Raw genomic sequence first — 26845 nt, forward strand, 5'->3', positions numbered from 1 at the left:
GATTCCAGCCAAGATAGTTGTCATTATTTTAAGCGCCTTTGAGATGTTCCCTTTTGTAAGCGTGCCATTAGGGTGCAATCCGCCATTTTTGTAGTAGAAATAAGTAACCTTGTCCTTCGGTCTGAATGTATTTCCAAGTCGCAATCCATATTCAGAACAAAACTACCAGACTTCCAACGCTGTATAATGAGGATGTGTGTGCTACATTTGGTACTCATATGCAGGGTTGCTCCAGATTAAATAAGAGATGAATGTCAATTTGCTGTCTATTACTAGTCCATTTATGCTGATTTTCTTTGTGGTCTAAGCATAGCTGATTTCTAATGATATAGGGGTGTTTTTTTAAAATGCTGGGTCTTACTGTCAGCTGGGTTAGAAGCACTAGGCAAGTTGGGTTTTGCTTGCAGTCGTAAAATCTTGTTTTCCAAAGTTGATGGAAATTCAAGAGAAAATGTTTGTGAGTCTCTCCGGGCCGTGGTTTATGATTGCATTATCATTCTCATGCCCCTGGCATGCTTTAAGGGACAGTTGCTTGAATCCCATAAGAACATGAACATTTTAAATGGCCAAAAGACATGTCAAGAAATATATATGCTCTGTTTTATAATGAAATAATTTATCCAGGTTTGGGGCATAGTTAGAAAAGAGAGTGGGATTGTTTTTTTTGGGGGGGGGGTTGGCCATGGTTTTGATAATTGTTCTTAAAATTGATACAGAATTTGTAACATTCAAAAAATCAATCAGACTATTTTATTATTTTAGCAGGTGATTTGATCACACATTAATATGTATTCCCAAATCAAACAACAGTTTTCAGCAGCTAGTTGCCACCCTTGGCTTTCGTTGTCTTATGACCCTTTGATACAGTAATCATGACTGCAAATTTGATTCGAGAAGGGCAATTGCTCAATCCTGGAGCACATGCTTTCCATGTAAAAGGTCCTACACTCAATCCCTGGCCTCTGGGGTGTGCAAAGAAACACAGTGAGGAGAAATGTAAATGTAAGCATCTCCTCTTGTTAACCCCCCTGGTCTGTAAATAGTTAACAAAGTGAGGGGAAAGAATGCAGTTTTACTTCTAACTATAGATGGAGTATACTGGGGAAAAAGGTGCAACCAGGGCAAGTCTAATTATGTTGGGTATGGAGGACTGTGACTGTATTGCCAAGAGAATATTAAAGACACATGCTTTACAAAAGAGTGGACTTGTCATGCTGGAAAATATAATAATAATAATAATAATAATAATAATAATAATAATAATAATACTTTTCCTCTTTCAGTAAGGGATTATATCTGAATGAGAGCAAATTGCTACTATGATCTTTCCACAATGCTTTACTGTGGGGGTAAACTCTAAGACAGCCTTTCCCAACTAGTGGGCCACCAGGTGTTGCTGGACCACAACTCCCATCAGCCTCAGCCAGCATTGCCAATGGTTAGGAAAGATGGGAATTGTGGTCCAACAACATCTGGTGGCCCACTAGTTGGGAAATGCTGCTCTAAGATATAGGGCCCTTCCAAATGACCTGTTTATTGAGCATTCATCCTGATTTGTTTGCAGGCAGATTAGACGACTGTTGGCTATTTAATGTGTGTTCATTCTGGTTTCTTTGTGGAAGGCTAGATGATGTTGCATCAAAGCAAGCATTATCCCACACTTTGCAGTGCATTTCCTCGCCACTTTCTTTATTGTAAATAGTTCCATACGTTGGGGAAATGGGTTGGTTGCACAAGACCTCCCAATCAACTACAATTCCGCTATCCACATTTGCCAGTATGTGATTGAATCCCGCTAAAAATAGCAGCAGTCTGGAAGTTCTCTTAGAGAGTGTTCACAAGCCTTCTCTTGTATTTAGTTATCCCAGTGCTGAAACAAGAAACGTTGAAGAAAACTGGAAAGATTTATCTTTCACGACAAAGCTGAACCTTACTTCTAACTAGGGATGGAAAGATCTGTCTGTTTTGATTCTCTCAGTTTCTCATTTTTCCAGTGTAAAATTCAGTCCTCTATATTTCTACAGCAATCTGCAATTTTTTTAAAAAAAAATTCTCCACCATTTTAGTGCGAATTTCTTCAAATAAACACATTTTTCTGGCAGTTTTGACAAAGGTACACATTTTTGCAAGCCATTTCTCATCATTTCATGCCTTTTTGCATGTTATTTTCACTCATGTATTCATTTTTATGCACATTTCCCCCTAATATATGCATTTTTGTAAATGTTTAATTGGCAAACTGCATCTGAAAATTCTAATAAATGCGAATTTCAAAGGATGGCTGTGTTTCGGTTCTCATATTGTTTCGGAAATAGTGAATTTGATAAATTCTGCTTGAAATGCGAACTGAATTGAAATTCTCACCCATCCCTACTTCTTACTGAGGCCTGGAGGATACAGTGCATATGGGTTCTTCAGCTGACAGTCAACTAAGAAACCACTAAGCTGATGGAATTGCTATGGTATATGTGGTAGGGATCCTACCTGTGTTTTTATAAGGTGAGATCTTGCACCTAGAGATAAATAAATTAAGTAACCTGGCTGCCCCATAGTGGGGGGGGGCATAGCAGTGGGGCGGTATAACACAGGATCTCCACAAAGTGGTGGGGCTAGCAGTGGGATAGTAAACTGTGTGCCTCAGCAAGCTGTTTGTTGTGATTTGCCAGCTCATTGTTAGCAGGTAACCACAACACTGGGCAACTAGTGTTGTTGTTGTTTGGGATGGCCAGATGCAAAAGAGGACAGGGCTCCTGTATCTTTAACCATTGTGTAGAAGAGGGAATTTCAGCAGGTGTGGCTTGCATTAAAGGTAAAGGAGCCCTGTCCTCTTTTTGCATCTGCCTCTCCTATTTTGCTGCTTTGCTTGGCTTTTGCTTTGAATCTGAAAGTTCAGCTGTTGAGGAAGCCAATTCAAACTAGCTCCTTGTTGTTAACCTAAGTAGGGTGAGCCTTGCTAGAGACATTATAAGCAGAGCTTGGAAGATTACTTTTAAAAAGTAATAAATTACCATTACAATTACATGGCCCCCAAAAGTAGTAATTACTTTTATAATCACAGTTGCTCTGAAAGTAGCTGATTACTTTACTTTTTCTCAAAAGTAATCACTACAATTACATTTCAATTACTTTTTAAAAAAAATGTCTACAAGGTGCTGGCCTTGGCTGCTGCACATCTAAGTAGCCTAAAACAACATAAAAAAATAAATACACACATACAGAGGTAGTAGAATAATGCTTTTTATCCATAAGATAGCAATGGTGGTCTCTCCGCTGGTAAGGGTGGTGGGGAGGGAGGCTGAGGCCACTACTCAGATCTTTGCATGTCAAACCAAGTGCATCCCCCCCCAGCCATCCAGCATAATCTCAATCACTTAACTACCTCCCAGACCCAGCCCTGCCACCAACTAAGGGACACTCACCCAAGCAAACATTTTCCCCTGAGATGCAAAAACGTTAAAATACTGCAAATGCAGCACAGTAGCCAGAGAGGGTGGTGGAGGCCACTTTGTGTGCCAAGTGTATGCACACACACACACACACACACACACACACACACAGGTTGTCATCTTTCATCTCCATAGTTCTTTATCTCCATTCTGCTGCTGCCTCCTTCTCCTCCTTTATCCATGTTCTTGCCCTCCATCTCCTTTTTCCCTCCACTCCATTCTTGACCACCACCATCCATTTTTTTAAACAATTGTTTTCTCCACTCCACCCCATCTCACTCTCCACCTCCTCCCTCATCGCCTCCTACCCACCCACAGAGCATGACAGAAGCCCAGTTTGAGGCACATGATTTTCATCCACAAATCAGAGGAGCAGAAGACTTCCCCTGCTTCCCACCCCCCAAGTAATGCTGGAAACATTACAATTACTCCACAAAAGTAATAAAATTACTCCTAGTTCTATTACAATCAAAATGTAAAGGAATTACCCACTTGTTCCTCAAAAAAGTAATGAATTACAAGTAACGAATTACTTCCAAGCTCTGATTATAGGAGATATGGAGACATGATCTCCATGTTTATTTTCTTGTTCCGGTAATGCCTAGCATTACAGAACATGCATCGTGATGTGATCACTCTGATAGCTTACTGTCAGGGCAGAGAAACATACCGACTGATGATGGGACATCATGCATTGTCTGACAATAGATGTCACCAGGAAAAGAGGGAAAAAGAGAGAGTGGTGCCAGTTCTGTCTCTCTTCTAATGTCTGTTAGGCACCCTGTGTTTATTGTTTATTTATTTATTTATTATTAGATTTATACCCTACCCTTCCTCCCAATAGGAACCCATTATTGTTGGCTGATTGATATGATTCGTGGATAAGGAAAATGGAATTCTATGGCAATAGGACAGTCAATCACAGAATTTATGGATAGCGAGTTAAGATCTTATAAAGCCATACCTGAGACACTGGTAGAGATTTGCTATGGGAAGTAGGCTTTGAGAGAGCAATTCTGTCTGATTCCAGATGCAATGATTCCACCACTGGACAGCCTAGATTTCAAGAGTTTCTCACTAGAGTAAATCTCAGAAACACCACTGATTTGGTATCTGGAGCGCAAGAACCTCACAGACCTAGTCAGATGGAGGGTTTGCCAGGGTTGCAAATTATCCCCTACCCATCTCTCTAATGGGTCCCCAGCTCCAAAAGAAAATGCAGCAGCCACAATCCCCTTGCCCTTCCTCCCCCTGCCTATTCTGCAGTGGGGCAAAATGAGGGTTCTTCTTGGTCTAGTAGGCAGGAAATGTGCAAAGGCAGCAAGAATCAGCTCCCTGTGGAACCATCTCCAGAGCTTCTTGTAGAGATTAATTTCTGGCATAACAGCAAGGTCTGGATCATTGATCAGTTCAAGAGTGAACTCTCTGTTGAAAGGGATGCAACAGGAATAATGCGGAACTCAGCCACAGTTCATTGAAGTCCATAATAACAAATATTTCTGCATCTGAGGTTTCTCTGCATATGGGAGAGGGGCACAAGAAGGAATGCAATAATGCAATCCTGGAGTTGTAAAATGGATAAATTAAGAGTGGAGAGTAGATGGAGTAGGGATTGATTATATGCTACTGTGATATAAGATAAGTCTAGGAAATTAGTTTATTGATACATGTATATTCATATTTTATATATTTACATATTTATTTTATATTAACATTTCTATTCATAATAAAATGTAACAGATAAGATATTTCTAAGATAAATTATTTGCTAAATCAGCAGTGGGGAACCTGTGGTCCTTCAGATGTTGCTAGACTCCAAAACCCATCAACCCCAGCCAGCATGGCCAATAGTCAGAGATGATGGGAATTGTAGTTCAGCAACATCTGGAGGGCCACAAGTTAACCACCCTTGTGCTAACCGTCAAGAGGAAGGTTTTTATTTCAACTTGGAAGAATTACAAACCGTTTAATATTCTTTCAAAAAGGCTTAGCAGGTGCGGGGAAAACACATTGCTCTATATGTGTTTGGGTTATTCTTGCAACTCGGCATAAAGATTTTGAATTATTTTCTGATATAATGAATATGAACATACACATTTGCCAAGACTCCTGGCACCTGATCCGGGAGGCATTGGAGAGAGGAGCAATTTGTTTGCTCCAAATTAAGACTTGCTCCTTTAAGAAATGCATTCATGGAACTACGGTTCCAAGTTATGCCAACAGCGGTAATAGATGGACGATATCAGAAGGTGCCCTTTGAAAGAAGGTTGTGCATTTGTGATCTAGGGCAGGTGGAGGACATTGTGCACTATATGCTAAAATGTCCACTATATGAACACCCAAGAGAGAGATTTATAAAACCTCTGTTGTTCCAGGGAAATGGGAACCCCCTGGAGGAGGTTTTATATCTCTTGAGTGATGCTAATAGTTATGTGACCTACAAGGTGGCCCTTTTTGCCCTTGCGGCAAAAAAGATTAGGAAAAAAGAACTAGACAAAATAGCAAGTAATTGCCAGGGAGACTCTGCTTGTTAATTTTCTATCACATGATTTTTATATCCTGGGACAATATGTATATCCTGTATGTTTTTGTTCATATTCAATTGTAATGTTTTTAAGGTATTTGTCATGGCCATTGGCTAGCACAATAAATATACTTGACTTGAATTTGTTTGCTGCAGGAAGACAAGGGAGTGGGGAGGAAGGACCGTAGCTCAGTGGTAGAGCATCTGCCTTGCATGCAGAAGGCCCCAGGTTCAATCCCTGGCATCTCCAATCCTGGAGAGCTGCTGCCTGTCATTGTAGACAGTACTGAGCTGGATGGACCAATGGTCTGAATCAGGATAAGGCAGCTTCCTATGTTCCAATGGAGGGCAGAAGAGGGTTAGAGACAGATGTGTGGGTAGGAGGGAGGACTTCTTTGTCCAGGAAATACAAATGTCGGCAACATCACTAACTCAGATTCTCTGTACTCCCCCAGCCCAAGCCCTAAATGGCACTCCTGTTTAAGGAAATGCATCTCCCCATCACTCTGGAGTAACAGCTGTATAAAGTGTGCAGAGGCTCTAAAACAGAGCACAAGAATGGAAGATGCATGCTGCAGCGTGTGGCGCCTGCAGCATATAAGACCCAACTGCAAACCCACTGGGTGAGACAGACAGACATTAGAGACTAGGTGCCATCATCAGAACAGTTAACGGATAATTCCACATCCGCTGCAGAAAAAGGGGCTTGTATCTGCATCTAGAAAGTGTACCTGCTGGCACAGACCAAGCTCATATATTCCCCCCTCCCCCCGTTCTGTTGTTCTTGGAGGAACTGCATAGCCTGACAGCACATGCTACATTATTTGTATTGAAATGGGCTTTGCATAGATTTTCTTCATCTGGATGGCCCCTTTGATCTTTACTCAAGAGACACTTTGCTTAGACTTGGGAGGTAGACAAGATGCTGAGGATTTGTATAAGACCAGCTGAAATCCCATTTGCCTCTTGTGTCACCTGACTGAAGTGCAGCCCCTCCTTGCTATTTGTATTCCTGGACCTCAACTGCAGTAGGCAGAAGACCAGTGGCTCCGGGAATAACTTTTACGACCCCTCCAGACTGGTGGTCTTCTTTTTTTGGTGGGTGTATTTTCACACCCACCCCATACATTTAAAGCACTCTTATACCACTTGAACAGTCATGGCTTTCCCCAAAGACTGTAGTTTGTTAAGAGTGCTAACCTCACAGACCTGTTCCTAGCACCCTTAACAGACTACAGTTCTCAGGATTCTCCATGTCTGTTAAAGTGATATAAGAGTGCTTTAAGTATGGGGTGGATGATTGACACAACAATAAGGCACTAGTGATGGATTTACACTAGACCGTCTATATATCATTTCACTTTATTAATTACTATGTGATGCTTCCCTAATGTAATTGCCCGATTGCCTTCTGGAGGGGCACTCTTGTGCTGTAATGCCACAAAAGTTGGACAAAAAATAAACCAGAACATTTGTGTTATAAAAAGCAGTAGTGTAGCGGCAAATTCAGAAGTGCAGAGTCTCTTCATAATAGTCACAGCCATGCCCCCTAAGATTATACAACCTTCTAAAATTATAGAATCATCTGGCCAGGCTTGAATACTGCCTTCTGCTACTCTATCACGGTCACCTTTTGACTGTCTTTTCTCACTGTCGGAGATATTGCTTGAATTACTGGATTCAATGTCTACATGTTTATCTTCTGCTGCTACCAAACTGCTTGATGATGTAGACAGGATGCTATCACCAGGATTCCCTGTCTCTTCTTCTGCAATTATAGAAATGTCACTGTCCACAGTTTGGCTTTTTGAAGTAGGAACTAATAGCAACCCCTCTCACTCTGATTGGCTCCAATCAGCAGGAAATGACAAGAAAGCAAGTTAGAAGACTCTTCTCAGTAGCTAACACATTCCCTTTCATGATTATTGGCTCATAGGATGCTGGAGACACAGGGACCCTGCTGGGACCTAGCTCCCAGAAAAGTAAGGAGTCTAAGACCCCCTGAGACCCTGGATGACTAAACCCCTGAAAAAATTACATGATTTCAGCTGGATGTTACAGCACATGCACTGATTGGAGACAAAGCAGTATGTCTGCTATGAAACTTTTAAGGTGCAAACAAGCTGGCACCAGGCTGCAGCAGACCTTGAAAGTGGTGGTGGTAGTGCAGCAGCACTACTGCCACTGCCACTAGGGGCTTAAATAAGCCTTGCCAATCTTCTTGATGCCCCACCGCCATCTTGGCTGATGGCAAGCATGTGTGCACAGTATGCTGATGTGGTGTAGTGGCAATGTGGAAAGTGGTGCAGCCAGTCTGCAGTGGGGTATGTGTATTGCCTGGGTAGATGGCTTCCATTCTGCAACCTACACCAGCATCGGGTTGTGGGATGCTCGCTCTGCAAGCCAATGCTAGTGGGGATTGCGGAGCGGGAACTAAGCTCACCCAGCCCCAGGGGCCCCTGTCAGCCCCAGGGGTCCCCAGCCAGTGCCCAACCTGTACTAAAAGAGGCATCATGCATAACATCTCTGATACCATCATGAGCACAAGTGACAATGAATGCACAATAATGGCCTTACAAAGTGGAGGATGGGAGTGGGGGAAGGAGTTTGTTGTCCCATACCATGTGTGCAAACTTGCATGTTCCCTTTAAGGGATATTTTGGGAAATATCCCATGTACCTGTTTACCAGTGATGTAACTTCCTAAAGGGTGGGGTTACCTGGCTTTCTCTTCCCCCTCCTTTGTCTGGGATTCTCCATTAAGCCTGAGGAGAGTGAAGCATGCACATGCTCCTCTCCAAGATGACCATTATCATGGAGTGAGACTTCTACTTTTCTATCTAAGTTAGAGCCTATGTTTCCTGAACATATGAAAGGTCATGAGTAAACATTCTTTATCCTTTACTTAAGAAGATTGTGTCTGTTATTTGTGTCTGAGGGAAAGGGTGGACTGGTTGATTCTCATCCCGTTGCTTGCATTTATATTTCTGCTAAGAAATAGGACCATGAAGCTATTCCTATTTCACATATATTTTTAAAATACCAAACAATAATGGCCTTATAAAGTGGAGGATGGGGGTGGGGGAAGGAGTTTGTTGTCCTGTACCATGTGATTCTTCAAGGTCATCTATATCTCTGGTGACTATGAATTAAAAGTAACCTCAATAAATGCTCTTAATATTACCGTATTTTAAATCTTGAATATATCTAAGAGCAGCCATTTGAATCAGGAAAATAAGCTCTGTAATGGTTAGTAGTGTAGTGGTGTAGTGGTTAGAGTGTTGGACTACGACTTGAGAGATCAGGGTTCAAATCCCCACATGGCCATGAAGTTCACTGGGTGACCTTGGGTCAGTTACTGCCTCTCAGCCTCAGAGGAAGGGAATGGTAAACCACCTCTGAATAGCACTTACCATGAAAACCCTATTCATAGGATCGCCATAAGTTGGAATCGACTTGAAGTCAGTCCATTTCCATTTTACAGTTGAAACTGCAAGTCCAAAAATACCTGAGCAGCTTTTTCTTCTGGTGAACTGCCATGATGGCATAAGGGAATAAAATGCTTATAGCTGCAATCTTAATACACTTACTTAGAAGTAAGTCTTATTGAGTTAACTCAATGAGACCTACTTCTGTTATAGGACTATGTACAGGATGGGGCTGTAAGGCTGAAATTTTACGCTCTATTGCATCCAAATGCTCATGTAATTGACATCCATAGGATTGCAGGCATATTTGGTCAGACTGTTCAGATCTTAAAACCCTGGTTTAAAACAAGGATCAAGTGCAAGGCAGAAACACAATCACAACGGATAGCATTCCATTTTTTTTCCTCGTAACAACAGCCGTTCTGTGGGTAACTACCTATTGATCAAACTCAATACATGGCCTTTGCTCTCTATAAATGTGATATTTTCTAATATATCAGAGAACTTTTGATGCAACCTCAAAACAGTCATAATGGTCAGCTTTTAATTTACAACATGCCACTGAATTAGAAGGCAGTTTGAAAAAGGATTTTCTTACAGCTTTTAGTGACAGTAATTTAAAGCCTGGATTGTGGTCATGGATGTGGGCTGCAGCAGAAACTTTTTATTACTGAAAGCAGCTTACGTCTTCCCCTCCTTCCTGCCTTGAGGGGAAAAAATCCCTGCAAAAAGGACATTTGGAAGCTAATTTATTGAGCAGGAAAAAAATTACAGTTCTACATGTGGCTGTTTGAGGCAAAGATGTCTTTCAGTAACACCTCTTGAAACCAGCTCTGGATGGAATTGTCAATGAGGTGTAACTCCAGCTTGGAATAGAAAACATGAAATCAATAAACTAACTGGGATGCCAAGTCCAAGAAATATATAAATTGCTTGGGAAATGACTAAGCCTTTTGGCAAGGATCCCTATATAGTAGAATAGTGGCTGAAATCTAAATATGGGCAAGATCACGGAGGTCTCTCTCTCTCTCTCTCTGCCTCACAGAATTCCCTAGAAATGAAAGTGATGATTTCGACATAGGCACTGGCCTCAGTATTAATAGTATTTTTTTTTGCTTTTTAGCTTGAGTAAGTTTGTGAGTTTTTGTTTAAAAAAGAATAGCAGGACTGTAGTTTTAGCTAACCTTAAATATCAGTTAATGTTGGAAAGGATGCAAAGAATTCTGGGTGCTTTACTTGGGATTGTCTCATATTATTTTCACAACAACCCTGTGAGGTGGGCCAGACTGGAAAACAGTGATTCCCTGCCACTCACTGAGGCCTAAACTACATATTACAGGAAGATCCATGGGTGGCGCACAACCTATCCCCACATGCCAAACTTATTAATATGAAGATAGGGGGAAAAGGGTGATCCGACATCACATCAGTATTTCTCTAAGAGGCAGCCAATGAAATGGGGTGGGACTAGTGCAATGACACTGTGTAACACTGCCTGCAACCTCCTTAATGTGTTGCTTGTGCCTGCGCTTTATGGCTGAGCATCCCAGATTTCCCCATAAGGCTAGGAACTTGTAACCCTTCAGATGTTGTTGGACTCCATCTCCTATCAGCCCTAGCCAATATGGTCAATGGTCAGGGATGATGGGAGGTGCAGTCCAGCAAACATCTCAGGGGCCATGAGTTCTCCACTACTGCACTTCACCATCTTGGCCTCTTACCTGCCTTGCAAGGATCACCCATGTGACACTGTGTTCATTCACATGTCACATGAATACAGTCCCACCCTTGTGCTTTCTGTTAATGTATCCAGGACAGTTACCACTTGTAGGGTGACACTAACATCAGAAAGAACCACATCATTGGTTCTGTCCACATGGTTCCTGTATTCAAATGTTACTGGAACGATGTGCAGAGAAGTCATGGCAAACACTTCTCACAGTGCTGTGGTAAATCATGATTTGGCTCTTAGAGCTCCTACAAAGGAATGAAGGTACGCTTAGACTTAGTGCAACTGTAAGGGCAGTGTTTAGTAGATAAAAAGGTAAAGGTGTCCCCGCACTTATAGTGCGAGTCGTTTCCGACTCCTAGGGTGACGTCTTGCGACGTTTACTAGGCAGACCGTATATATGGGGTGGGATTGCCAGTTCCTTCCCCGGCCTTTCTTTACCCCCCAGCATATCCCGGGTACTCATTTTACCGACCCCGGAGGGATGGAAGGCTGCGTCACGGAGGATCTTGTTTAGTAGATAGTGCCTCTCTATTTATGAATACACATTTTGAAGATTGCAGTTGCAGCCCACTTCTGTCACATCAGAGACAGGGAAAAATACTGTAAATAAACAAAAAAGGAACTACAGTCCCATTGATTTTTCTGAAGAGTTTAGCATCTGTCCCCCATTGTCTGGTTCCTATGTGTGGGAGAAAAGCAGACTTGCATCTTGAATTTTTGAAAGGAGCAAAGCTGAATAACATCAAGCGATGTGGTACAAGAATGGATGCATTTATTTTAGCTCAGTCATGCCAGTGTTAGTGCAACACATGAATTTAAGAAGCTCTTAGCATTTCTCAGATGTGGGATAGCACATCAAAGAAATGGTGAATTTGAAAAAGCTGTATTGTCTATGATTTAAATCCAAATGCCTGAAAATCTTAAATATTCACATTGCACTTTCCTACATGTTGCCTTGCGAGGTAGTTAGCATTGTTTGCCTTGCAAAGTATTGGGCAAAAATTGTCCATGCCATCTGTATTATGGTCTTCTCTATATTGCAGGGCTCTCTCTTCCTGTCTGCTGCCTAGGCTTCTGATGGCTCCCCCCTTCCAGCTTTAGGTTCAAATAGTCTTATGTGGAGAATGAATGATCAAAAGAAGGAATTGGATGCAGATGAACTTGACAGCAGAACTTCAGGTATTGCTTTTAAATTTACTTAGTATGTATAACATTTATATATCACATTTCAACACTTCTAAAATATCATTCACTAATGGGCAAAAAACCTTGTGGTTTAAGAACGGACCTGTAGCCCACAGATATTTCTATCAAACTTTAAAAAGCAGGGAAATTGGGCAGCTATTGTGCATGCAACAGGGGAGCAGGAGACCTGACCTCCTCTCTGAGATATTGGCCTGCCCTACAAATTTGTCAAAATGCAAACACAATTTGGGCTTGTCTTTCACCATCCAATCCACTTCCTGTGTAGCTTGGAAGAATTTGGTAACATGTGCCTCTGAGCATATGGTGAGTGCTGGCAACACCTGCCATCTCCAAAGATGGAGAATTACATTTTTGTATGTTTGTTGGTGTTCTTCTTACTTTGCTTCTTTCCTGTGTTACTATTGTTTCTACAGACCATCTAACCTAGAAAATTATATTTCTCTCATTATTCATCCTAAAAATCTGTGTCAAATTTATTTTTATCAATTTCAAAGCCTTTTTATTGGTCAGTGTCATATGATGATGAAGACAGCCTTATGTGTTTCAAATTGGAGGTTATGTTCTATTTCTATTTTGGGTGCATTAAAAGTTGAATCTGAAACTGCAGTTTGCTGTAAAATCAGACTGATTACAATATGTTGCTACTTAAGCAATGTCTCTAGCTGTTGGAAAAAACAAACTTCGCCTGCCCAAGATGCATGTTTTCAGCCTGTCATGTTTAAACCACTTCATTTAAGGAAAGGTGGGCATGGTCAATTAAAAACATAGAGTGCACCTAGAATTTTGCTAGAATATATTTCACTTGTGCAAACTGAGACACTCCTGATGTCCACTGGAGACTATTCATTTATTTTTGGAGTTTTTTTAGTGTAAATCTTGTGAAGTGTTGCTGTGCTTCACATATTCACAGAAACAGAAGCAAAAGAAAATGATTTACTATAGGAAACTTCACTATAATTTGCAAAGTAAATCAGACATATATCAAGAGACTATCTGAACTATATCAACTGTCTTAATAATGTTACTTCCTGAGAAAACAAGATCTGCACAGTACATGTCTTGTTTTTATTATTTCGGCTGATTGCAGGTGTTGCCACCACTCACCATATGCTTAGAGGCACGTTACCAAATTCTTCCAAGCTACACAGGACTGTGAAAGACTAACCCAAATGGTGTTCGCATTTTGACCAATTTGTAGGGCAGTACAATATCTCAGAGAAGAGGTCAGGTCTCATTCTCCCCTGGTGCATTCACTAGAGCTGCCCAATTTCCCTGCTTTTTAAAGTTTGATAGAAATATCTGTGGGCTATAGGTACGTTCTTAAACCACAAGGTTTTTTTTGCCTTTTAGTGAATTTCTCTGCTTTTTAATCCGGGAGGTAAGAAATGGGATCCTGTGCAAGTTTGCTGAGAATGGATTGATCATTTGCATGCTTATTGAGTTCAGTGGAATTTACTCCCAGCAATCATGCTTAGTATAGGTGAAACTGACCACAGGGGATGGGGAGGGGAGGAGGAGGAGGAGGGAGGGGAGGAAGGGCAGAGCAGAGCAGAGGAGGGGGAGGGGAGCAGGCAGGAGGGGGAGGGGAGGAGAAGGGCAGGTTTGATCATTTGCATGTTTATTGAGTTCAGAGGGATTTACTCTCGTACAATCATGGTTAGGATAGGTAAAACTGACCAGGGGGGGAGGGAGGGAGGGAGGGATGGAGTGGGTAGGGGAGGAGGAAGGGAGAGGAGAGGGGAAGGAGGGGAAAAGCAGGTCTGATCATTTGCATGCTTCCAACTCTATGATTCTATGATTCTATACTCCTATGCAATCATGGTTAGGACAGGTAAAACTGACCATGGGGGAGGAGGGGAGAGGAGAGGGAAGGAGAAAGTGAGGGGAGAGGAAGGCAGGGGAGGGGGAAAGAGGGGATTGGAGGGGGAGGGGCAAAGGAAGGGGCAGGGGAGGGCATTTGATCATTTCCATGCTTATTGAATTCAATAGTATTTACTCCTTTGCAATCATCCTTAAGATAGGTAAAACTGACCATAGGGAGGGAGAGGAGGAGGGGGGATTGGAAGGGGATGGGGAAGGGGAAGGAGGGGCAAAGCAAGGGGAGGGAAGGGGCAAGAGGGAGGGGATAGGAGGGAGGAGAAGGGCTGGTGGGCTTGATTGTTTGCATACTTTTTGAGTTCAATGGGATTTATTTCTGTGCAATCATGTTTAGGATAGGTGAAACTGACCTGGGGGAGGGGCAGGTAAGGAGATTGGGTGGTTGAGCACTGGGCAGAGGGGAAGCCCCTTTCCTTTCCAAAAGGAAAACACTGTGAACAGTATCATTGCTTTCCCCACACCTTTTATTCTACAGCAGGCACATGTAGCCTCCCAACCAAATTTAAACCAAAGCTGTCCCTGGCCACATCCACACCAGACCTTTATTTCACTTTGGACAGTCATGGCTTCTCCCAAAGAATCCTGGGAAGTGTAGTTAGTGAAGGGTGCTGAGAGTTGCTAGGCGAGGCCCTGTTCCCCTTATAGAGCTTCAATCAGAGCGGCTGACTGCTAAACCTCTCTGGCCACTGGAGCTCTCTCAGGGGAATAGGAGTCTCCTCTCAGCACCCTTCACAAACTACACTTCCCAGGATTCTTTGGGGGAAGCCATGACAGTCTCAAGTGAAATAAAGGTCTGGTGTGGGTGTGGCTCCATGATTAGGTAAGCCTAGCAGCTGTGAGTCTGGCTTTTAGAACACTGACAGTTTGTTCTTACTGAGCATGCCCAACTTTATCATTGAGTTCAATGTAAAATTTCTTAAATTAAAAATCAGCTAGGCATTTTTTAAAACTTTTAAACTGCAGAAGATGAAGGTCAGAATATGGAGAAAGATCAGTAACATGACTACATGTACTCAGTGAACACAGCTGATTTTTAATTAATTTCAACAAACTATGAGAACTCTGACAGAAAAAAGTCCAAAAAAGTGGTCTGGTTCCCCCTCTCTTTTTAGACTTTGAACTCTCGATTCTCTCTGACTGTTTTGTGTATCTCCATGAAAACCTAGAGGGTTGTTAAGCAAGTGTTTCTGAGTTCAGGACTATAAGTTTTGTAAGGTTTTGTTTTGAAATGAGCTTATGGGAAGCATCAGAATGGCATGGGGGTATTTTCTATTTAACATTGCAGAATGTGAAAAATCCATGCTGGCTATAGTATACAGCCACTCTTGTGGCTGTATAATCTAAGAGTACTGTGCATTTGTGTCCAGGGACACCAAGTAATCAACACAAAGGTATTTTGAGAGTCAGGCCTACGGTAGGTGAGAAATCAAAATTCCATGACTAAGGGCATATCAACATGCTACACATTTAAAATATATGTTGGTTTATACCTGTTCCATTGCAATAGCTTTGCCCCAAAAGATCCTGGGATCTGTAGTTTGGAGAAGTGATGATAATTCAAGCATTTCTTCCAGACATATAGTTCCCAAGATTCCTTAGGGAAAGGATATGGCATAATATCAGATAAACTCTTCAGTGTAGATTTGTTCCAGGAAAGGTAAATAGATTTGTTCCACAAAGGGTATATTATACAACTTTGCTACAAATTTAATAAACAATGGGTTTATTATGGTTTGGCTTGATCAGGTAAATTCTAGGTACTTCTTTTTGTTTGTGGGTACAAATTCAAGAGCAGAGAAACAGTGGAAGAAGTGCAACTCCCCTGCCCCCGAACAAGTGGACCTGATGAGACCTCTCCCCTCCCCAGCCCTGGTGCCAGTGTAATGATGTTGGCCTCAAAGGAGGCAGGTGTACAATACACAGTATCCCCCCTCCCTGTACAGCTTCCAACCCTATTATTAGTCAAGAAGGTGTTTGGCTCCTCCTCAAAGCAAAAACAACACTGCTTCCCTTGTGACCTTTATACTTTCTGAGGGGCCTGGCTTCTCCCATGTGTCACTATCTGATGAGCCACTGATTTCAGCCATCCTCTTCTTGACCTGCCCAAGTCCATCTCCTCCAGGCAGAATTGTAGTAATTCTAGTAGGTGCCCCTGTCCAACGATATCTGGGCAGCTGCCTTGCCACAAGTAGTACAGTTACTCCAGATAATACCATCCATGGTAAGTTAGGTAATCTTTTTTCACAAGATATCATACTGGAGTAGTTGGAAGGATGTGATTAATTGGAGACAGGCACTAGGTGGGGAAAAGGCAATGGAGAGTAGCAAAATACCCATTGGATGCCAGGACACAGCCCACAGCTTCAGAGTCCTTAGTAGACATACTCTTTGATCCAGGCAGAAACTTACCACACAGAAGCACCTTCTACATGCATATTGTTCGGCAGAGGAGGAACTTTACAAAGGGGTAAGTCCTCCCACGATATAGCTGGCAGACTTGCACACACATAATCTTGATAGAAAATTGGTGCTGGCTCCAGTCAGCTGAAATGACTCTCATGCCCCACTGGACAGTTAACTGGCACCATTGTTCATTATTTATAGGGCTATTCATGAGTGCCTGTAAGATGCTATTTGTACACATGTACACGCACACTGTTCATTGTCTACCCCCCACTCCTACTCTCAGAGGAAGTATGCCTCTGATTAATACTTCCTGGGAATCACAGGTGGGGAAAATGCTTTTGTTCTCAGGTCCTGCTTAGAGGCTTTCCATAGACATCTGGTTGGCCACTTTGAGAACAAGATGCTACACTAGATAGGTATTTACCCTGATTCAGCAGAATGTTATTCTTATGTTCACACACACTTATATGGGGGCACTGCTCTTTGTCTTTCTTATCTTTCTGCTGCAATCACATGGTCTAGAAACTTGTTCTTAGTATGGATACTAAAATTGTCTGAAGAATGACGGATGTGCTAGGTTCTGTGATTTGTGGCATGAGCGTCACTCGTGTTTTTTGTTCACATACTGGACTAAGTTTATGTTATGAACAGAAAAGTAGGCCAAAGAAAGGCAGAATAACACATCCCAACTAGAAATGGAAACAATATTTAATTTTGCAATCATGAATACCAATTCCCATTTGTTTTCAAGGCTGACCTTTCCCTGTCAATCAGGTTTAATAGTGGTGGATGGTGAACTGGTTTTCTGAGTGACTCACTATAATAAACCCTTCTGCTTTGTAAGCCCAGTGTAGCCTCTGTGACTGTCTCAGGCATGCTGACAAGGCTGAAGCTATTAGTAGTTTCCAGTTCCTTATTCTCACAAAAGTTTGAAACAGAGCTGAAGATATTTGATGGGGTAGCCAGCTTATTTTCAGATGCAGGGGCATATCATGTTTAGTTTCTTATTGTAGTGGTTCATTTAACTCTGTTTTGCACTTTTGTGAGAATAACTAACTAGTAACCAATTTCAGCACTGTGGCATGCTGGCAGTTTGAGATCCTGATGGACAACTAAGGTGACCAATGTGTTATGTACAAATTCAAGCCAGGCTGGTCAGGGGAAAGTGACCTGATTTTTAAATTAAGCCCCAAGATGGGAATGTGTGAATTTCCCCTTAATCAGTACTATGTTTTAGATTTCAAATAATGGCAAATTACTTTTAAAAATGCATCAGGTTATGTGGCAGTTTTATTAACATTTTTATCCCTTTTGTGAAAGCATTACATTCTTTGATGCATAAAAAGGAAACATCATATAATCTTACATGGAAGAGGTGCATTAGTGACTTGTTCACTCCTTGATGCTCCTAAGTGCATCAGTCTCTACTTCATACAATGGATGAAGCTTTAAAAATTGGGGGTGGGGTGGGGATTTATGTGATGATGGGAAAATGTATTTTATATTTTCAGATCTTAGAGTAATACTCATTGCTTTTTAGAAATCCAAAGAAATCCTTCAGATGTGGATTCAGAGCCAAACCTTAAATTTCATCATTCTCATAACAATCATTATTACTATTATATATTGGATTTATTTGTCACTTGCCAAAAAAGTCTCAAAGTGACTTAAGAGTTATAGAAGCATATATGATACAAAATTTAAAATATATCAAAAAGATAAAATAACATTAACTGACTAAACGTCAATCCTGAAATAACATAAAAAGGGTACAACCTACCCCACCCTAATACAAGATGAACACCAATACAGGCTTGGGTCTCAACATATCCTATAATCCCAATTAAGAGCTAAATGCTTAGAAGAACTGGAACTATTATTATAAGGAAGACAGCAATGTTTTACTAGCTTTGTCAGTGCAATCAAAACTGGAATAAGAAACAGCCATTAAAAAGAAAAGGCTTTGCTTTGAATAAGTTAATAAAAAAATTAATAAAGGAACTATGAAGGTGTGCCATTACTGGTTTCCCTCTCAAAGATATTTACAAGTGTCAGCCTTTTTGCTTAAAGTCAACACTATATATGTCCTGGAAATCCACCTAGCACTTTGAATACTGCTCACTGAAAATTGTATAGTTGACACTAGAGGGCTAGGCCTGGCTATTGTTGCTGCGGTTTTATGTGCTATGTTATGGTTTATTTCTATGCCATCCTTTGGCCAAAAAGGCCCTCAAGGTGGCTCACAAAAAATAAACACAAATACAAAATACATATCAGAAAAGAACAATACAGTTTACAATAATTTAAATAACAAAATGTTAACATTGTTAAAAAAGCAATAGCAACATCTTTCAATAACAATAACTTTCCTAATGTTTTGAGGATGTGGCTGTGACAAGTACAAGCAGGAAGAGATTCACAGAGAGTGCTGACAGGTTTTGGGAATATCAGATAGCCAATCACAATGTGATAGCCAGAAGCATGATCAGGTCATAAATCAAATAAGAGGGTGGTTCAAACATGGTGTGAATATATTCCATAGGCTCTTTTGAAAGAATATGTAAACCAGGAGCTTGTGACAATAAAGGTAGATAGAAAGTGTTAGCAAAAACGTAGAGAACAGGTTGGTTATAAAGTTTGCTGTAGAGCAGAACTATTGACAGACCTGCATAGGGGAAGTTGTAGGTTTACATGTGTATGATATTGGCATAGTGGTTTTTACAGAGAAACTTAATAAAGACCAACTATAAAGCCTATTTATTTAACACAGTTTGAATGCTAGGGTCCCAAATACTATACAAATAACTAGGACAACAATGTCAAAAAACAAATAAAGCAGAAACAACTACTGTGTCACAGTTAAGAGATTAGGACTGACACTTTATATACACTTCCCTGACAGTGATCCTTACTTCAGAGTAAACATGCACAGGATTGCACTGAATCTATATAGCCAAGATTTCTATTTGCTTTTTGTTATAGTTCATAGCCATGCATTTGGGGGGGGGGGCTGTTACAGCTTTACACTCAAAGAGACGACAAAGAGATTAAATGTAATTAGCAATTAAGCAGTATTATAGAGAAAGAACCTTGCAGTGAAGAGAGAATCCTCACTTGTTGTTATAGATCACTTCAGAAGTCACTAATGAGCCTGGCAAATAAATGCCTAAACATTTGGATCAGGTTACAAATTGCTATAATTAGACTGTTTAGAACTCTCCCCGTAGGCATGGTACAAATTTAACTTCAGGCTGGATAGGTCATGTCATGGAAGGCTTAGACAACATAGCAATAAGGTAGCCAGGTGAAAAAAACAGACAGGACTCTTGCACCTTTAATAGTGGTTTAGAATATGGAATTTAATCAGCAGATATATCTTGTGTAGATTTCATCTTCTACATTACTGATAAAATCCCCTCTTCTACACAATAATGCTGGGAAAAACAGAAGGGAGTAGAAAAAGAGGAAGACCAAACAAGAGATGGATTGATTCCATAAAGGAAGCCACAGACCTGAACTTAAAAGATCTGAACAGGGTGGTTTACAACAGATGCTATTGGAGGTCGCTGATTCATAGGGTCAACATAAGTCGTAATCGACTTAAAGGCATATAACAACGAACACAACAATTAAAAGTGTAAGACCCTTGTCCGCTTTTTCACTTGGCCACTTTACATACCAGTCAGGAAACTAGACAAGAACGTTATGGTCTGTCCAAAACAAGAACAGAACAGCAATAGGAAATTCCTGACTCCACCAAGATACAACCGAGTTCAGTGTCACTTGTAGACCCTATCCTTGCAGGTTGCTATCAGAGTTTACAGTGGCAAGATGCAATCAAGCAACGTGATCCTGTGGACTGTTTGTTGACAGGGCAATAGTATCACAGGTGTGCTTTGCTGTTCTGTTCCAGGCTGATAAATGGCCCTGAGAAGACTGAGTAGGAAGGCAGGTCCTCCCCATCCCCAAATCACTCCATTCTGTAGAAAATGAACTTGTTTTGGTGCAGAAGCATTTATAAATAAACGCTGCATAGGATGTCAATGTGGGACAGGCCTCATGATTACCAGGAAGGAGTACATGGATTATTTATTTGCATTTCTGCTGGGGTTAGTTCACCCTGATCCCACAAACCACTGCTTAGAACACTTTGGATGTCACCAAATGCAAGATGTGGAGCATCAGGAAGCACAATTGGCATGTGCTTTCTGTTCTATTCACATATTTGCCATGTAGAACTTATGCATCTTTCTCACCTCCACAGGAATGGGATGCTGATTATGAGTTGGAGAATTTCTGACCTAAGGGACAGAAATAAAATTTATAAAATAAAAATGAAATGTATTCAAGACAGTTTGGTTTTTGACTAAGCATTTCTAGACCACTATCTAGTAAACCCTTTTATACATACACGAGACTGCATGTCTAACAGGGGTTTTGTATCTTTTTTTTAAAAGCAGCTATCCCAATGCTGCACCAGAAGCTTTTTATGAAGTTCCCTATGAATATATTTGATTAAAAAATAATAATCCAACCAAGCCACTTAACAAAGATAATTGAAATGGACAATCAGTTTCTCTAAAATATGTTGTGATCATCCATTTCAGTTGGCTGACTAAAGATTCATTTCCTACTCCCCACTCTCTTTTAATTTGGTGAGGCGATGAGGTGGGGGCTGAGTCTGTGATTCATATTTATTCATTGACCACAATATTTCTTCATAACCCTGTGTAAATGTTTCAGTGAGAAATGGGAATATAACTACCCCAAACCCCAATCTTCAGAAAATAATTTTCTTTCCACTTTGTAAACTTATTTTTTAAAATTAATATTTTGTCAAAAACAGGGAAGCGCTATTTATAATGAAAGGAGAAGTGCATAGAGGAAATAGGCATGACATCTTTAAAAAAAGCAAATAAGGAATTTGAAAACTTCCATGTCTACAGATTTCTCCGCCCTTGCCCTAGATAACTCAATACACCTAACTCAAGCATATCAGTAGTGTATTATGCTGTAGGAGGTATAAAGTCCCAGAAATTGTAACATAATAAATAGGTGCACATACACAAGAATACATCTTCATGCTCTGTGTTGTTTGATCCCAGTTAACTGCCACCCACCGTTTCTACTCAACATCACAAACATGGAGTAGAATCCTCAAGTTCATCTATAAGCATATGATGAAAGAGAGGGAAAGAGCTTCTCTTTAATCACTTTAATTAGAAGTATGACTAGATGACTAAACAGTAATTAATCTGTGTTAAGTGACCCTGAATATGCCCCTAGATTGTGAGTGCAACAGGGTAGTTATAGCTCATTTAGGGAAAGCTAATGTGTATTAAGCGATTCTGAGACTACAGCAATGAAATACAGGTGGCAGAGGATCCAGTATATACCGTCCCATTTCCTCTTTCCAAATCAAGGGAATCAAGGATTTTGATCTTTTTGAAAAGAATCTGCAGGTGCCCTTTTGGATGTGCTACTGCTCTAAGTGGTGGCAAATTTGTGTTGTTATAGGATTGGGAGTGGTTAATCTGGATGATGTCTGTGGGTAATGGGTACCCTCCAAGCCTGTAATTCTGTGTCTGTAGAGATGGAGTTTGTAGTAAAGGAATCTATTGAACTGGTCAAGCCAGTTTATTAAATTAGTGAGTCTGTCAAGTACCTGATTTACATGTCTAAAGACTTGATCAAGAGATGTGTTGCCATAGGAACAACTAGGATAGCCCCCTCCTGGGCCAATAGATAGCCTGGGTGTTTTTAGTCTGGTGTGGAGTTAGGAGCTGAAAAGACAGAGAAGCTTGACTATTCTGTGTGCTGAATCCCAGCCATTGTTTTGGGAAGCCTCTCTAGAAACCTAATGGGGAAGCAAGATCTGTTGGACTGTAAATGCTATGAGCCCTTCCATTTTACCCTCAGATTGTATATAAATGTAAATAAAACCATGTATCATAAAGACACCACAGTCTATGGTCACCTTCATTCCAAACAAGCTGAACCTTGGAAGTCTTTCACCACTCAACTTTCGGGGTGCACATAACGGTATTGTCCAAAGGGCCATCTATGGAAAACACCACTGGAACATACATAAGCAACAATATTGAAAAAAACCCAAAACAAATAATCTGGTAACACACTATACATTGAAACTGACAGAAATGAAGCATTGCTAGGAACAGAGGCACCAACAGGAAGATAAAGCAGCAACTTCAACACACACACACACATTTTCACATCATGTTAAATAATAGCACTATAGAGTGCAATCCTATGCATGTTTACTTGGAAGTCTGTGTTCAACAGGGCTAATTCCCAGGACAGGCAGTTCATATTTGCACAACTACTTGGATTAAGCTCCTTTGAATTAACAGGATTTACTTCTGAGTAAATATACACAAGACAGGGGTGCAGAAATGGAATGTGGGTGGGAGGCAGGGTTCCAGCCCTCCTACCTCTCCTGGTAGGCTGCTTGTGTTTTTAATGGCTGTAACGAGAGGCAGAGAGGCAGTGTGGTGTAGTGGTTAGAGTGTTGGACTATGACCTGGGAGACCAGGGTTCGAATCCCCACAGAGACATGAAGGTCACAGGGTCACTTTGGGTCAGTCACTGCCTCTCAGCTTCAGAGGAAAGGAATGGTAAACCACCTCTGAATGCTGCTTACCATGAAAACCCTAGTCATAGGGTCGCCATAAGTCAGGATCAACTTGAAGGCAGTCCATTTCATTTTCAATGAGGCAAAAATTCAGATTCATTGCCTCACGCTGGGGAAATCTGTGCCTGTTAAATTTATTTTGTCATAGCGGCTTTTAAAAGCGCATTAGCCCTGCCAGGGGGAAAAAGATGCCCACTCTGGGCAGGAAAGAAGAGGGAGCAGCTTTCCTAACATCCACGGGGCCCCTTGAATCTGTAAAAAACAAACAAAAAAGTGGGAGAATCTTCAGTCATAAACAATTTGTTTTTAGTATAGTCTTTGTTAACACTTCTGTTTTTAAAAATCACATTCACACACCATCTGCCCTCCAAGGAGCTCAGGCATGGTGGATCCCATAGGGACAGGTTGCAGGAGCCTCTTTTATTCTCACAAAAACCCCAGGAGACGAAAATTTGGCCAAGATTATTAGGGCTAGTTCAAGCAGGGAGTCCAGCTATTTGAATCCAGGTCTTGTGTCATGCCACTTGACATGAAAGGTTGCCAACTTTTGTGTGGATGTGTGTGCCTTGATCAGCAGCTTGATCTGCAGCCATTGGTGGATGATAATATTGATCTCTACTACTTCACGTAAAGTTTAATTTGCTGTTTTCTGCATAAGAGGCTGCTGTTAAAGGCACAAGTGTCTCTGCTCCGGCGTCTCTCCTTCACCGTCAGTTGGCAACCCTAATTGCTTGCTGTAGTATGCTTATATCAAAACAGACAATCCTCTTAATGGTTGCCCGGGCGGCTCCCTTTCCTTTGGCCATTCCTCTCGCCGAGCTAGGTGTCCCTCGTAGTAGTAGTCGCCGCTGCCGCCAAGGCCCAGGGAAGAGGCTCCTCCAGTCCCCGCAGGCTTCCTGCTTCCCACAAGGTGCCGAAGCCGCTTCTCTGTGACAGGAACTGAGAGAGGCTGAGGAGCGGCAGGCAGGGAGGCGGTGCTGCTGTTGCGGCCGCCGTCACGACGGGCCGAAGAGGCGAGCAGCTAGCCAGCCTGCCGTGGGCCACCGGCAGCAAAGACGCCCGTAACAACCACACCCCCCACCGACCCTTCCCATTGGGGGCCTAGAGAGAGGACGAGAAAGCGAGAGAAGCCCCCGCGTCCCTTGCCTCTTGTCCTCCTCCTTTCCCGCCCAGGCCGGGCCGGCGCCTAGCTCGTTTTCGCGCCGTCCGGGGGGTGCTGAAGCCTCCCGAGACTCCCCCGAGATGCGACCATGGACTGCAGGATCAAGTGAGTGAATGAAGCGACGGGAAGGAAGGGGGGGGGAAGGAGAGAAACTAAGGCCGGGAGAGAGTGGAGGAAGAAGGGGTCGCTGCTGCTGGCAGCTCCAGAGGGGGAGCGTTTGAGTGGACTCAGGAAGGACTGAAGGGGAGGTGTCAGGCTAGGCCTCAAAGCCTCCCCCATCTCCCCACTTTAAATAGACGCGTGTGATGAGGAGGAGGCTTGGTGGGGTGTGAGCTGCTGTCAACAAGAAGGAAACAGAATGGCTGTTAAGGACTCGGTGGAGCAACCCTTCCCCCCTCCCGACCGGCGTGTGTCTGCTTCTGTGGTTGTGATCCTGCGCAGACTTACATGGGAGTGGGGTGGCTCCCATTGACCTGAAGTGTTCCCTGGCATAGGATCAGTCTGCTGCACTTTTTCCAGTCACACGCGCTTTTCTTCTTGTCAACACCTGGGTCAGACAAAGCCGACCTCCATCCCTCTCCCCTTCTGTCTTGGAGTGAACACCTGATGGTCCTTTTTTAGTAGGCAGAAATAGTAGTTACATTCTTTCTTCTCCTCAAGCCCTTATGTATACCCTCTTGATGAGCACTTGATTCAAATCGCATGTAGCTGAAGATTTTTCTTTCTTGCTTACACATCTTTAACTTAAAAAACAACAACACAGTTTCCTGCTCCTGGGCCTTTTTAAAGGGCAGGTTGACCTGTGCAGGTTTTTGCAGGTGATAGTGCTGATCTGTAAAATCTTTTCCTGCAGACTTTTGCAAACTAAGCAGCTGTTAAAGACACAAGAACGGACCAGGTTGTTGGTTTTCAGTTGGCAACTCCACTACCCATGTAGGGAGCCCTTCATTGCCTCTCCAGTGTGGATTCTCAGCCTCCTTTTGAAATCTGTCACTGAAACCTCAACTTACTGAAGAAGTCATCCTCCTCTCTCCTACTCCCCCCCCCCATCAGCCACATATTTGACAGGAACTCAGTGGTGTTTTTGTTTCTGTAAAGATCATCCTCAGCCCTTGAAGTCTTTGCCTGAACTCTTCATGTGCTTGGGCGAATGTGTGTGGTATATGGACTCTGCAGCCTATCAAGATACAAGGCTCTATGAAATATTGGTGGTATTGGGGCAGGGGATTGCAGTAGGGAGGGGAATTTCTGGACCTCCCCCATAACAATAAAGGGCATTTTAGGGTGTGGGCTGATAGAGCAAGAATGAAGAGAAGATGCCACAGAATTCATAGATCTTCATTTGTTTACTGTAATAATTTTGACATTGGATTGTAAATTAACATACATTTTGACTGCATAAGCTAGTTCTAAAGGAGATATATTTGCAAAGTGAATGACGAATGAACCATGTTTTTTCCTGGTATTTGCAGTTAAGGCTTTTACCCTGTGAGACTTGCTGAACTTTATATTTTGAGTAGTTTTAAAGTGATAAGAAGTTTATCCTTCACTTTAGCAAAGTGACAGTAATCTCTTTATGATGAACCATTTGGAATAGACATGAAAGCCTGTCTGACATTTATAGCTCTAGTTTGACACTTTAAAATATGGTGGGAAGTGACAAGTAAACTTGAAAGGCCTTCTTGTGGAAGCAAACTTGTAGCTATGCACAGCAGGTAGCACAAAAATGTACTGCTGTTAATTCAAAGATACTGGCCTATGAGATGCTTATCCAGTTTCTGAGACAAGAGGTTGTGGTTACAGTTAGAGGACCTGTTTCTTTTTCAGTCATTGTGGGTACCTCTGCTGTCAGAAGCAGATTGAACTGCCCAAGTTTTATCACAGCTGTTTCAGGGGGAGACCAAATTGGAGCTCAATTAAGGCTACAATCCTATGTACACTTACCTTGGAGCAAGTTCCGTTGAATACAGTAGGACTTATTTCTGAGTAAATATGCATAGGTTGCACAGCAAATCTTATTTTGTATGTGAAGAAGTATAATGGGATCTATTGCTTTCCCCAGGAATTCAGATTAGGTGTGTGCATGTGTGTTTGAAGTTTCAGAGGCGTAAGGATTGAGGAGGTGAATTACCTATGGTGAATTTTGATTCAGAGTGTATGATACAATAGCAAAAGTAGAAAAAGAGGAGAGAGAGAGAAATTATTTACTTATTTAAGACATCGATAAACCGCTTAATCATTTGCATTGCTAAGTGGTGCACATAAAATAAGTCATACATAAAATGAAACAATAAAATAATCATAAAACTAAATACTACCTTAAAATGCTCACTAGAATAAGAAATTCTTAGTCATGAGCCTGAAGTGCAACAAGGAAGCTGCTTGTCTAATCTTAGTTGGGAGGGAGTTCCA

The 26845-nt window shown here is 41.8% G+C and overlaps 1 protein-coding gene and 1 non-coding gene across 3 annotated transcripts in view; both read left to right on the top strand.

The window, feature by feature from the left end:
• Positions 1–6149: 6149 nt before the first annotated feature.
• TRNAA-UGC (transfer RNA alanine (anticodon UGC)) lies at positions 6150–6220 on the top strand. The gene has a single exon. It is a non-coding gene; the product is annotated as a tRNA-Ala (tRNA).
• Positions 6221–23993: 17773 nt separating this feature from the next.
• DENND1B (DENN domain containing 1B) overlaps positions 23994–26845 on the top strand; it is a 333504-nt gene continuing 330652 nt past the window's right edge. The window contains exon 1 of one of the 2 annotated variants that reach the window (XM_061633956.1): positions 23994–24538. In XM_061633956.1, coding sequence (XP_061489940.1) covers positions 24522–24538 — 17 coding nt within the window. In that variant the 5' untranslated portion in view covers positions 23994–24521. The remainder of the gene's footprint in view (positions 24539–26845) is intronic. The other variant, XM_061633957.1, reaches the window with a different exon arrangement.

This window comes from Rhineura floridana, chromosome 6 (genome assembly GCF_030035675.1).
Source record: "Rhineura floridana isolate rRhiFlo1 chromosome 6, rRhiFlo1.hap2, whole genome shotgun sequence".
Lineage (NCBI taxonomy): Eukaryota > Metazoa > Chordata > Lepidosauria > Squamata > Rhineuridae > Rhineura > Rhineura floridana.